The sequence below is a fragment of the Pleuronectes platessa genome, chromosome 1, assembly GCF_947347685.1.
Source record: "Pleuronectes platessa chromosome 1, fPlePla1.1, whole genome shotgun sequence".
Taxonomy (NCBI): Eukaryota; Metazoa; Chordata; class Actinopteri; order Pleuronectiformes; family Pleuronectidae; genus Pleuronectes; species Pleuronectes platessa.
This window is the reverse complement of record NC_070626.1, coordinates 15,434,566-15,446,914: the sequence shown is the minus strand read 5'-3', so window position 1 is coordinate 15,446,914 and position 12,349 is coordinate 15,434,566. Positions and strand designations below refer to the sequence as shown.

At 39.7% G+C, this 12,349-nt stretch overlaps 2 protein-coding genes across 2 annotated transcripts; one reads left to right on the top strand and one right to left on the bottom strand.

The window, feature by feature from the left end:
- Positions 1-265: 265 nt before the first annotated feature.
- On the bottom strand, positions 266-7,842 carry cgref1 (cell growth regulator with EF-hand domain 1). The gene is made up of 7 exons (XM_053425778.1): positions 7,498-7,842; positions 6,584-6,683; positions 5,630-5,704; positions 4,451-4,530; positions 2,843-2,982; positions 2,401-2,502; positions 266-1,847 (listed from the first exon to the last, which is right to left on the bottom strand). The coding sequence occupies exons 1-7, from the start codon at positions 7,505-7,507 to the stop codon at positions 1,575-1,577; spliced, it is 780 nt and encodes a 259-aa protein (XP_053281753.1). The 5' UTR covers positions 7,508-7,842; the 3' UTR covers positions 266-1,574.
- On the top strand, positions 7,506-12,318 carry efcab2 (EF-hand calcium binding domain 2). Its single transcript, XM_053422444.1, has 8 exons — positions 7,506-7,719; positions 9,302-9,403; positions 9,578-9,662; positions 10,641-10,713; positions 11,474-11,550; positions 11,865-11,907; positions 12,003-12,069; positions 12,192-12,318. The coding sequence occupies exons 1-8, from the start codon at positions 7,506-7,508 to the stop codon at positions 12,308-12,310; spliced, it is 780 nt and encodes a 259-aa protein (XP_053278419.1). The 3' UTR covers positions 12,311-12,318.
- Positions 12,319-12,349: the final 31 nt, after the last annotated feature.

The following is a 12,349-nucleotide window of genomic DNA, read 5'->3' as shown; positions in this document are numbered from 1 at the left end:
ATGAACTTTTGAGTTATGGCAAAAAATGTGTTTTTTGCTGTCACAGTGATCTCAACCTTTGACCAACAAAATCTAAAGGTCAATCTCTGAGTCCAAGTGAAGTATATTTGTTAAAGATATCATGACATTCTCCCGATATAGCTCCTCATGTTGACGTCACAAAATTGGAACAACAACAAAGATTTTTTACCACATGTGTGATCCAGTAAAAAATCTTTTGATGTTTGCTGGATCAAATGTTTGAAAAAGAGAACATCTGCACGACTGAAGCTCTCGTCTTTATTTGCCAGGAACATTTTCATGTTACCACGACCATGACCTTTGACCACCACAATCTAAGCAGTTTACCTTTGAACTCAATTAAATGTTTGTGGAAATGTTAAAGAACTTCTCTAAAGGTGTCAGTGACTCTAAACAACAGTGACTCTGTTGAATTGATTTATTTTCAGCCAGGACCACTTTCGTCAAAATTCATTCTATTTCAATGATTGCGATAAGTTATATTTTGCGCCAGGCTCTGTTCTAGGACCTCCTTGCCACATGCTTATGTGGAAAGCCAATTACTAATAAAGATATCTTTCTTATAATAGTACACAGTGTGTGTATGTTTTGTGTTCCTGCCTTTTCAATTTCATTTGATTTAGAATGAGACATTTTGACATATCTTACCCATTTCAGAATCAGGAGGCAGAGTGAAAGAGAGAGGGACAGTATTAACTTTGTTTTGTCCAGCTATATAAATGCATAAATGATTAGAAAAGTAAACAAATGAAAAACAAGTAGTAAACCCTGTCAGGCTGTAAACACATTTCCAGTTCGCAGATAAAGACTAGAGAATTTAGAATTGCATCAGATCTAATGGCATTCAGTAAGGCCTTCCTGTCACTGCCTGTGAGGATGAACATTCATGAGCCTGTAGTCTAGTGCTGTAACTCAACACTGTAGTCGGGCTGTTCTATGATTTCAAAGTGACAAAACTCATTCAGGAACATTGAATTCCTCATCAAAATATACATATAATTACATTTGCCTTTTAACCCCATTTTAAGGAAATGCTGAATAAAATTTAAAAACACAACTGAGCTGCTTGTAACAGTCTGTGCAAAGAAAAACAGTCAAATCTGCTACGAAATCACGTCTGGAAGAAAAGGGTGATTTAGTATTGAAGAAATTCCACATTAAACACATCTTATAACTTTCAAATGATTTCAAATTCAATGATCAACGGTTTGTCTTGTTGGGAAAAAAATGTGTTCATAAGTACTATTCTGATGGCTTCAATCTTACAAACATGGGTATTATTGCATCTGGAACTCAGGACTTTTGTCCCTTTTACAGCTTAAGATATTTTTGTAATCAGAATGAAAGCAAAAGGTGACGCCTGTTTTCCAACACAGTGACAGGAATACTTTCAACAGATTTCATTAACACACTTCATCAATAATGTTAAACATGTTAAACAGTCCATTGTAAGATCAGATCCTTCAGTGAGGAGGAAAACTAAGAGGTTCTTTCAGTTGATAGTGGTACTCAGGACCCAGGAGGCCAGAAGGATCTCTAGTGTGTTAGTGGATTCACATCTCGGGTTGCCCCTGATGTACGGGCGCTCTCTGGTGATGCTCCTGATCTTCTGCTGGGACGTTTGGGAGTTGTTGTGCATTTAGTTCATCTGAAAGCTTTATGAGTCCATCTCCCTCTTCGGTCTTCACTTCATCTTGAGGTTGCTCGTTCTCTTGAGGCTGTAAACCCCCATGAGCCTCCTCTCTCAGCTCCGCTGCTCCTGCTGTGTCCTCCCCAGTACCGGGCTTTGCTAGCCTCTCCTCCGCTGCCACCTCGCTGCCGGAGTCCTGTGTGGTGGGAGGTGGGACATAATGTTACTGCACTGATGAAACTAGGTACGCTTCAGTAATCTATAATAAAATGCACATTTCAAATAAGACACAACCCCTGTCCACATATTAATTGTTGGTAACACAACACCTCCGCTTACAAAACACAATTTGATTTATCAAAATATCAAAATGAATATAAGAATAAAAAATAATACAGAATACGCCAAAACTCAAGTTCCACATATCATATTATTACAATATTTTTTATTTTTAAATTATTACATTTATATTTGTATAATTTCTTTTCATTTGAAATGTGAGAAGAATACACTCATGACAAAAATACAAAGGGTGTATCTCCTGATTAAATTGTAGGTTTGTTGGTGATGACATGTTGATGACAACAGTAACAAATTCACTACAATTCAATTCATCACTGTGCAATCACACTGTCTGAACAGAATACCATATAATCCATGTTCTATTCTGGCTTTAAACTCTGTGTGTGTGTTTGTGTGTGTGTGTGTGTGTGTGTGTGTGTGTGTGTGTGTTTGTGCATGCACAGTACCTTTGTGTGAGGTAATGAAGGAGAGAGCAGCTCTGAGGGGGCCAGTAGGCCGTCCTGGTTTAGATCCTGAGTCTGAAGTAAAAAGTCTACCATCGGCACCACCTGGACTCAGAGAGAACACAAACAAGTGCAGATGAGATAAAAACAGCCTTCCCATACAAATAGATTTTGGGACTTTTTGAAGTAATTATTAATTACTAATTAATAATTATTTCCACTCTTACTTAAAGTTACTAAGGTTTGTGCAGCATTGACTCTCATTCATTGTGGACAGCCTAACCATAACCTTAACTGTGACCTCAGAAATTATGTGTTTCCTCTTTAGGACAAGGCTTTGGTCCCCATGAGGTCTACTGGTCCTAAAAAGGTCCATGCATATGCTGGAAAAGTAAAAAATACAAAAAATTAAATAAAATGAGTACACACACACACACACACATACCTCATTCCTCCTCAGAAACTCATTGTCCTGTACTCCTGGTGTATGATGGGAGATATAGTCTGAGAGGAGCTTCATCATCTCCAAGCCGTCCAACAACCCACTGCGGTCGAAGTCATACAGACGAAACAGGAAGAACACCTCTGAGAGAGAGAAGAAGAAGAGTAACACGTTTAAAAACCAGTAAAACCCAAGATTGACAGATTTTTTTAAAATACCTGCTGGTTGAAGAAAAGTGTTTCATCCATTAAATCTACAATTTGTAGGAATGCAATTACAATTTCCTTTAAATCAAATAATAATAAAGATACAAGACTGAATACTGAGTATCGTAGCTATAGAACACATCGAAGGACAATCAAAGCAATCACATTACAGATCCATAGTAAATTTGCTCACTAAAGAATCACCATTGACCACAGATGCATAACCTTGATTTACTGTTGCAGAGGGTGAACATCAAGAACATGTCAAACTATTTACACACAAACACAGGTTTAGTGACGATAACAATTAATTCAGTTCAATTTTATTCGTATAGCATCAAATCATAATTTACATTATCTCAAGGCACTTCGCAAAGAAGGTCAAGAATATGGTTTGGAACCAGTGTTAATTTCGTTGACGAAGACGATGACGAAATATATTCGTTAACGACCTTTTTTCCATGACGAAGACGAGACGAAGACGTAACGAAAACGAATCTTTGAAAATAAAAACTATGACGAAATCTATTTTAATTTTCGTTGACGAGACGAGACGAGACGAAAATGTTGGTGGTTGACTAAGTCACAATAATTTTTAAAACATCATCGTATCAGGCCGTCATGAAGTATCAGGAGCGGGCGAGTGAATCTGTGTGTGTGTGTGTGTGTGTGTGTGTGTGTGTGTGTGTGCCTGTGCGCTCCCAGATAGCGCTCCGGTCCGTAGCTCCGCCCCCCGCCTCGCGCACTCGCTCAGAGAGACACAGTGAAAGCAGAGCGCGTTCTCGTGGAGCAGCCTCTCAGTGACCGACTGCTTCTTAACTATGGAAACAGTGAAAACCAGAGTTTCTCTGGTCTCAGCTGCTCAGAGATCAGCGCAGCAGCTTCTTCATCAGAGCAGAAGCTGCAGTTGGTTTGTACCGATGTTCAGTTTCTGTGTCCGGCTCCAGTCTGACCTGCTCTCCCTTTTTGTTTTCACATTTAAAATTAAATATATATTTTTAAGCTATTAGGCTGCAGCTATATGTTTTTATAGAAAAGGAGTTTAATGTGGCTATTAAATGTGACTAAAACTAGACTAAAATGGAATTAGTTTTCGTCGACTAAAACTAGACTAAAATGTAATTTGTTTTCGTCGACTAAAACTAGACTAAAACTAAGAAGGATTAAAATGACTAAAAGGTGACTAAAACTAATATGCATTTTCGTCAAAAGACTAAGACTAAGACTAAATCAAAAATAGCTGCCAAAATTAACACTGTTTGGAACACAAACCTTCCACAGAACCCCAGACAAAAGTTTAAATAATCTCTTGTCATCATCTCAAACAGATTCAAAAAGTCAAAGTCATAAAACTTAGAACAAAGAACATAGAACTTAAGTCACACCAGCAGGTGGAGATATCTACCTTGTTCCCAGGAGCTGATATCTGCTCCTTCCTGACCGTCTGACTCCTTCACACTGGACTGAATGAAACTCTGCAGCAACCTGTGGCAGACACAACCTGTTTCAATAAACCATTTTCAATCCAACATTTTCAATCCAGCAATAAAACACTGAGAGTCGAGAACTAAAACTGAAGAGTCCCATTTGTTCAACAAGGATAAATTTGTGTTACAACTCATAAATGTGTGTATCTCTACTTTAAGTATAGTTGGGTTCATGTATGACATTCAGTCACAAGGGGGCAGAATTTTAGGCTACTTCTTTTATTTTTAAGCTACGTCTTGACTCATGACTCAACGTAGCAGGAAGAGGTGCCACCTCATCTAAAAGTACTGTGCAGGTTATTCCACATTTTACATTAACCAGATGACAGGACGACTTTTTCTGAGCCCTTGAGCCCTTATACGTATGTTTTCCTTGTGTTTCAGATTTTTGTCTCTGCTGTTTACGAGAGAAGAAATCAGAAGCTCAGATGATCGTGTTCAACAGCTCTGGATCATGTTAAGAGAATAAAACAGCTGTTCTGTCTCTTATATTTACATGGGTCCCTCCAGGTGCAACTATGATGTTGCGTCGTTTAAAATGTTGCTGCCTCAAAAAAATCCTGGGGCTGTGTTTTTCTCCATTTCTTTCATTAAGGATTTTCCAGTGTTTCCTGTATTTAAGGAAATAAGCTAGGAAGCATTAAAGCTCCTTTCCTTATCATTCAGAGAACTCAAACAAATCTTTGTATGGCGGCCGCTGAAACATTACAAGGTCATTTCAATCAGGAAATCTGGAGTACCTGGAGAAACCCCTCCCAGACGACCTCCACCAATAACGAGATATGAGTCATGTACACAGGCATTAATGTTATCAGCCAGTGGAAATAATCTATGTCAGCACACTGTGGCAAAAAGTGTTTACTTCTCTAGTTTTCTTCCGCTACGAGTCAGCACACTGCTGCACAGTGACCGAGATGTGAAGGGAAAATGTGTCTTATTTGCCACATGAAGCAGTGTTATCGCACATGTGATTTTATCGGTATATGGTGCAGGCCACATCATCAGCCCAACACAGCAGCCAAAGTCCACAGAGTCACCGGACAGTAGCTTCTTCGTCCACTATAACAGACTGAAAGACATGTGGTTGCATTACTCACCTGCGATCCTCCTCCCCAGAGCCAAAGGGATTGGGTAGTGCTACGGAAGGCGGATTGGCATCTACTGAATCCTCTCTGTGAGATCAACAAATAAACACTGTAATAAAACATGTGTCAAAAGCCTCTTCTTTTACTTTCATGCCATTTTATTACCTTCGCCAAAGAGGTTATGTTTTCACCACATTTCTGTTTGTTGGTTTGTTTGTTTGTAAGAAAGTTAACGTAACAAAAATACTGAAGAGAACTTGGTGGAAAGATGAAGTATGGGTCAGGGAAGAATCCATACGATTTGGAGGAAGAGCCAGGAACTCTTCAACATTGTGAGATCAGGCCCTTTTCAAGGTTTTGTTGAATTCTCAAAGAGTTCATCATATTTTTATTAATTTAAAAAGAAATATATAGTGTTATAGATTTAAGGCCATTCTAATGTTGCATGAGATATTGTCATTGTGGAAATTGTCTTGGCAATTTCTGCAATCCCACCTTATCAACAAGGAACGAGACACAATTCTCTTACAGTATTGTCACACTTTAATGCTCAAACCATGGTGCATACGACAAAGGTTAGTTTGTTATATGCACACTGATGGGAAGCAGTTCTTTGTATTTATACATTTGGCTCATCCCTCTCACTCTGGTTGGGGTTGTTACAAAGTCACAGGTCAGGATCTTTTCATGGGATCTAGGCAACAATGCCTTAATTAAAGCCACCAGGCCAAGATTCATTCAGTTGTACAGGATACAGCATGATCAAGGTTACATTGTTTGAGATTCAATCATGATCAATCAAAGGGGTAATTAACATGATCATATTGTGGTCAAATGTTACATTTCCCTTACAAAATTCACTTAAAATTATCAGTAAAAATGTTCAGTATCAATTGTGGTAAAATATATGAAAACATAAAGGGAGACAGAGAGAGTGGCATTGGGTGGACAGGGAGGTGGGGTTACCTCAGTGTCCCTGGTTGACCTGGTGCAGCCAGACACAGGTTGAGGAGCAGGAACAGGACACACAGGACCAACGTGCCCAGGTGAGACTTCACAACAACACCTATGAGCACACAGCCATGTTATCACCTCACATCACCTCTGTACAGACCATGGTCGTGGCAAAGGTCCTCACACAGTGGGACTGATAAAGGATGATGTAATTGTATCTGATGAATTTACCTGGAAGCAGTCGACACTTTTACCACAATATTCACCTAAAGAAGCAAAACTCAAAGAGAACTGTTGTCTCTAGATATGTCCTGGTTGGATTAAACATGGATGGATAAACGTTGGGGGCAGTGTTGTGGTTGAAGAGTGATGGTTGCATGATGTGTCTAAAGAGGCTTAAATACAGCCTCATACTTCTATAACCTAGAAGCAGTTTGTACATTTAGCTGTGTCAAATCTACATGTCCCTCCTGCTGTCTACACATAAAACACCAGAGCTGCAGTCCTGCAGGCCAGTGGGACAGATGCTGAACCCTGTGCTCCATCATGGTTCCATCGACTCAAACCTCTGCATCTACTTATAGCATCGGGCACATCCACAGTGTCAAGCAAGCAGCACGTGCACATGTTGTATGTGTGGATTCAGGTGCTGCTTTATCCCCACTCAAACACACAGAGTCACAAACTACGGCTCCCCCCTCCAAGGGAGCAGCAGCGATGCTAACACTGCAGCATCACTACACAGCCTCATTCACAAAGACGGTTCCTCTTCCTGCTTTGAATCAAAGCCACGAATTCAAACTGAAATGAATAAGTTCGAGTGTGAGATCTGCCTTGATTGAATTATTATTATCATATTATTATCATAGATTGGGCTTGCTCACTCTAATATGATGGATCCAGGTGTTTAGTAATAAGGAGCCTACCTGTCTGCATGGTGACTGTCTTTAGCTCAGGCAGCTTGATGTCCACTGGTTCACATCTGGAGCAGCCTCCACCTCTGTCTCTGTCCCCGCACCGTCCCAACTCCCACCTCCCGGTCCTGCACTGCGCAACGTCCTGCACCCCCACCCCCCTTTATGGCTGCCACGGAGACCGGACTGTGTTTTGGTCAATGACAGGTTCCACGTGGACGAGCTGCCGTGTCAGTGAGTTTGCGCAGGGAGCCTCCTTTGTGCTCCCGTCTCCGTGTTTTCCGCCGCGCCACGTCCACACCGACCCACACACATTCCGGTGGAGCGGGAGGAGCCTTCGCGGAACCTTAGAACCTGTATAACTCAACTCATGTCTGCCTGCGGAAGCTTCAAACCAGCAGCACCACACACACACGCGCGCGCGCTCTAGTTTGGCCAGTTTTGGTGTCATCAAGTTTAGATAATACTTTATTAGTCCCGCAATGGGGAATTTTGCAGTATTACAGCAGCAAGAGTTAAAAAGGCCTCAGCAAGTAGGAAGTAACACTTCAAGTCCAATGAAAGAGAATGTATTGGCAGAAATTGAATATAAAATAAGAATACTACACCCTAAAACCAAGTCTTAACCGTCAAACAAGCCTTTGGATTTGTGAGGACCAGCAATGTCCTCACAGTCATGGTATTGAACCGTATTTGGCCCTCATAATACAAATTATGTTGCAGTACATTAATTTCCCCATCATGAGAATCCTCCTCCGTCCCACATGTCATTGTTCTGACATATAAACTCACGCCCCCTGCCGGTGGAGGTGATTTACTGCAGTGGCTGGCCTCTACAGAAATGTCAGCGCCATCTAATGGAGGTTAAGATCTACAACATGACAGCTGTTTTATCTCAGCTCAGGTAAAATGAAATTTTGGACTCAGCTACACAATTCTGACTGAGTTAAAAAAGGAAGGCGGTATTTTTTTTTAAACTTTTTAATGTTTGTGCATTGTCCAATAAGCACCAACATTTTCACAAAATGAACATTTGTTTAGGAGGTAAGAAAGGAAAAAGGAAAATAATGATTTGTGGTAATCAAAAACAAGATATTTAATGAAAACTTAAATACATTTATCTCAAAAAAATACCAAAGAAATACTCATGCATGAAATCATTTTGACCCATGTGCTTCAGAAGGGTAGTGATACAAAACGATGTTTTTATTAAAAAAGTATCAAAGGAAAAATTAAAATAAGGGGAATACCTGAAATATTGAATGATGAAATTCCTTAACTGCAAATATAAAGAAAATAAACTTTTGAACCATGTTGTGTATCGAAGCGTTAAACTAAAAGAATAACACTTGTTTGTGACTCACTATTTCACTCAACCCAATCTTTATAAAATTACAAATTGAAAGGATTTATTAAGCAAAACATTCGTTGTTGTCAGTTTGCTTTAATGTCACTGTGGTCATAGATTGCTCTGATGTCTTAGACTGTTGCAAAGTTGAACGATATATGTGTCTTGAACTTATTTAAAGGCTCATACAAGGTCATCATTGAATTTTATTCTATTAGTATGTTATTGTTTTACAAAGCTCTATAGATTTTATTGTTATTATTTTACTACTATAACTTATTTTGAAACGTATATACGGATTTATCCTTTTCATTCCTTTTAATTCTTTGATCTCTTTACCTCTGTTGTCGTTTGTTCTGCTTTCTGAGTTTTATTCTGTGTTGTTTTAAACGTGCAGCACCTTGAATCAACCTGCGTATGAACAACTATCTTCGACCTTTTTATGTACATTGACCGTAACACCTATAGTAGACAAGCAGCTAAATTCAAGCGGCAGCACCGTTGTATCGTTGCCTAGCAACCACCCGGCCGCAGAGGGACCAAACATGGAGGCTAAAAGGCAGAGCGCAGGTCAGATCGATATAACCTCTTTGTTATATACTATATTGTTGAGAGTGTCACCTTTAGACAAAAAACGAGACCGTTTCAGTTCATCCCCTTTACAATGTCCCCTTTACAATGTACTTTAGCGTTATGAACATTGTACCAGTATAAGTTGTCTGATCACTTGTTTGTCTCTGTCAGAATCCATAGTGTCAGATGTTGACAAGAAGATCAGAGCTGCTTTTCAGGCGTTCGACTACGAGGCTAACAACACAGTGGATGTCCGGTGAGCTCCTCCAGCTGCCTGCACTCTGATGGTGGCCCACCAACCAGGCAACTGACCCATGGCCTGCAGACCCTCGTTCAGTCTCCCCTTAAGCCCCAGAGCCCATATGTAGCTAAGTCATAATTTTATTTATGTCCCCATTAGCCATTGTTATCTGGCGCCCCCAAACTTTATTAGACGACACATAATTTATACAACACATGGTACCTTTTAGCTTTTCTTAAGAAGAAACATGTAATATTAAACCACTAGGTCACAGATGTAAGCTAGAATAACAAGTAGAAGACATAACTAACAGTCTCCCTATGAAAACCCATTTAAGTTCACTAGAAGCCGCTTTTCTTTGGGATCTGCACCAAATTTCAGACACTCATAAATTGCAGTGGCCTAAACATGTCAGATTTGTTTCATTAAGATCCATTATTATTCTCTTTAAAACTAAATAATCGATATTACTACTACTCTGAATACTACTGTTCAGTCGAGTTTGCAACGCAGGCTCCTACATTGATTTGGATAGCCTCAGAAAGTGAATGAAGGTCTGTATTCAAAACAGATCCTGTTGGGTCTAAATACAGGCCTCCAATTATATTCCACATCGTCTAAACCATGTGTTGGTTTTTGAACCTCAGGATAAGGACACTGTGTGTTTTAAAAAGAGTAAATTACAGAGTGAACCCAGTAAATGTAAAGTTCATGTGGGAAGCTACACCCATCGTGCCCTGTTCATAACTCCGTGTTCCTCCCAGCTAATTTTTGGTTTGGTGGAAAGTTAACAGAGATAACAATGAAGTTAGAAATCAGCTCATACTGATGGTGACTAAGGTCACAAGACTCAATAGTGGCCACTTGGCTCGGTAATGGCTATATTAACCAAAAAAAGACATCAGTACCACAGCAATTGTCAGCAAAAGTCTTAAAAAGTATTGATATTGTGTGATCTATGATGATTTACTCGTTTTATCTTTTTGTTTTTAGGGAGCTTGGCACCATCATCTATGCCCTGGGTTGCTTTCCCTCTCAGAAAGACCTACATGACTTCATAGCCGAGGTCAGAAAAGTCTTCACTAATGTGTTAGTTTTATTTCGGATGAAAGGAAAAAGTCAACTCAATTATCAGAGACTTTCCTCAGGTTCTGAAATCAATTTTGATCACTTTACGGTATCTAATTTACCTACTACTGAAATATGATTATACAGATGACCAAGGCCCAACTCTCCCCTTAACTTCAACCAAGCCTCATAGCTAAGGCCACAGCACATTGTCTCCGGTTTGCATTGATGTAGCTCTGGTTTGTAGCCATATGTTACCGTACAGCTTCTTTAAAAAGTCTACACACCTGTAAAACCACATTTAAATCTCCTAGATGCCGATTTGGATTTGGATCAGCCAAACATTTCACAAACTCATGGATATCAGTGCCCTAAATATGCCTGATTGTCTATTCAAAATCTATGAATTATTCACTGTGAAACCAGTGAAAATATCAAATCATGTGTCATATCTTGCAATGTTAAATAAAAGTGAAAAATAAAATTCCTGGATCTGCACCTTTGCCCGGATCTGTGCCAAACTTTAATGGCCTCTTTCTTTGGCCAATGTCCCATCCTCCCTCCAAGTTTCATGAAAATCTGTAGAGCAGTTTTCCCATTATCCTGCAGATTGAAAAGCATTGAAGAACCATCAATCTTTTTTAATATTGTTCATTTTCTCTTTAAAAAAATAAAATATGTAACACATGGAGGGTGATGTTTTAGCAGCCATTATTGTCCAAGATCCCTAACCCAGAAGTGTTGTCCTGTTCAACCAGGTGGAAGAGGATCACACAGGACACATCCATCTGGACAAGTTTCTCCCAATCATGACCAAAGTGCTGCTGGAGAAGAAGTAAGAGCTCTGTTGTCTCCAGGCACTGATGCAAGCTGTTTATGTTCTGTACGTGTATGAAGTGAAGCAGGTGCTGGTGTTAAAACATATTTTGAGCAGTATGTGTTTTTCTACTGGATGTTACTGAGGGAGCAAATTAACAACCTATCAGTGTTCTGAGTTTTTCAGATTGTTTTTGTTTTCAACATGATCTGAGCCTTGTTCTCTTTAATATTTCCTATATAAGCTTTTACGTTTCATTGAAAAGTTCACAGTACAGTTTGTATAACAGAAGATACAAACTGTCTGTTTGTGTGTTTGTGAGTGTATGTTAGGTTCCCTCCCATTCACGAGGACCTTCTGCTTCAGGCCTTTAAGGTGGGACTAGCTGCTGTTATTTAGCGTATTCTCCAGCATTCACAGAGCGAATCTAACATAACATGTGATTTACTGAACACTCACTCTGTTTCCAGGTTCTGGACAAAGAAAACAAAGGATACCTGGAATCTGAGGAGATGACAAAGTACATGACACAGGAAGGTAATGTGTGGGCTGTTGTTTTTTACTTATCTTCTAGATATGTCTGTGTGTCTATCATTCCCCTGAAAACAACTAACAATCATGTCTGTGTTGTTTTTGTTTGATGCTCGTCTTTTAACCAGGTGAGCCCTTCACTCAGGAGGAGATGGAAGAGATGCTGACGGCTCTCGCAGACCCGGAGAAGAACCACATCTATTACACAGACGTTATGAGCCAGCTGACCATCGACCCTGACATGTAAAAAGTGTGGGTGTAACTATAAAACACATATTCCAAGGAC

What these genes read in the sequence shown, in the direction of transcription:
- efcab2 (XM_053422444.1), top strand. Translation starts at nt 7,506, where the DNA reads ATGGTGACTGTCTTTAGCTCAGGCAGCTTGATGTCCACTGGTTCACAT. An exon ending in GTGGACGAGCTGCCGTGTCA is followed by an intron (nt 7,720 to 9,301) that starts GTGAGTTTGCGC and finishes TAACACCTATAG; the next exon opens with TAGACAAGCAGCTAAATTCA. An exon ending in TACATGACTTCATAGCCGAG is followed by an intron (nt 10,714 to 11,473) that starts GTCAGAAAAGTC and finishes CTGTTCAACCAG; the next exon opens with GTGGAAGAGGATCACACAGG.
- cgref1 (XM_053425778.1), bottom strand. An exon ending in GGTCAACCAGGGACACTGAG is followed by an intron (nt 5,705 to 6,583) that starts GTAACCCCACCT and finishes TTGATCTCACAG; the next exon opens with AGAGGATTCAGTAGATGCCA. An exon ending in TCTGGGGAGGAGGATCGCAG is followed by an intron (nt 4,531 to 5,629) that starts GTGAGTAATGCA and finishes TGTCTGCCACAG; the next exon opens with GTTGCTGCAGAGTTTCATTC.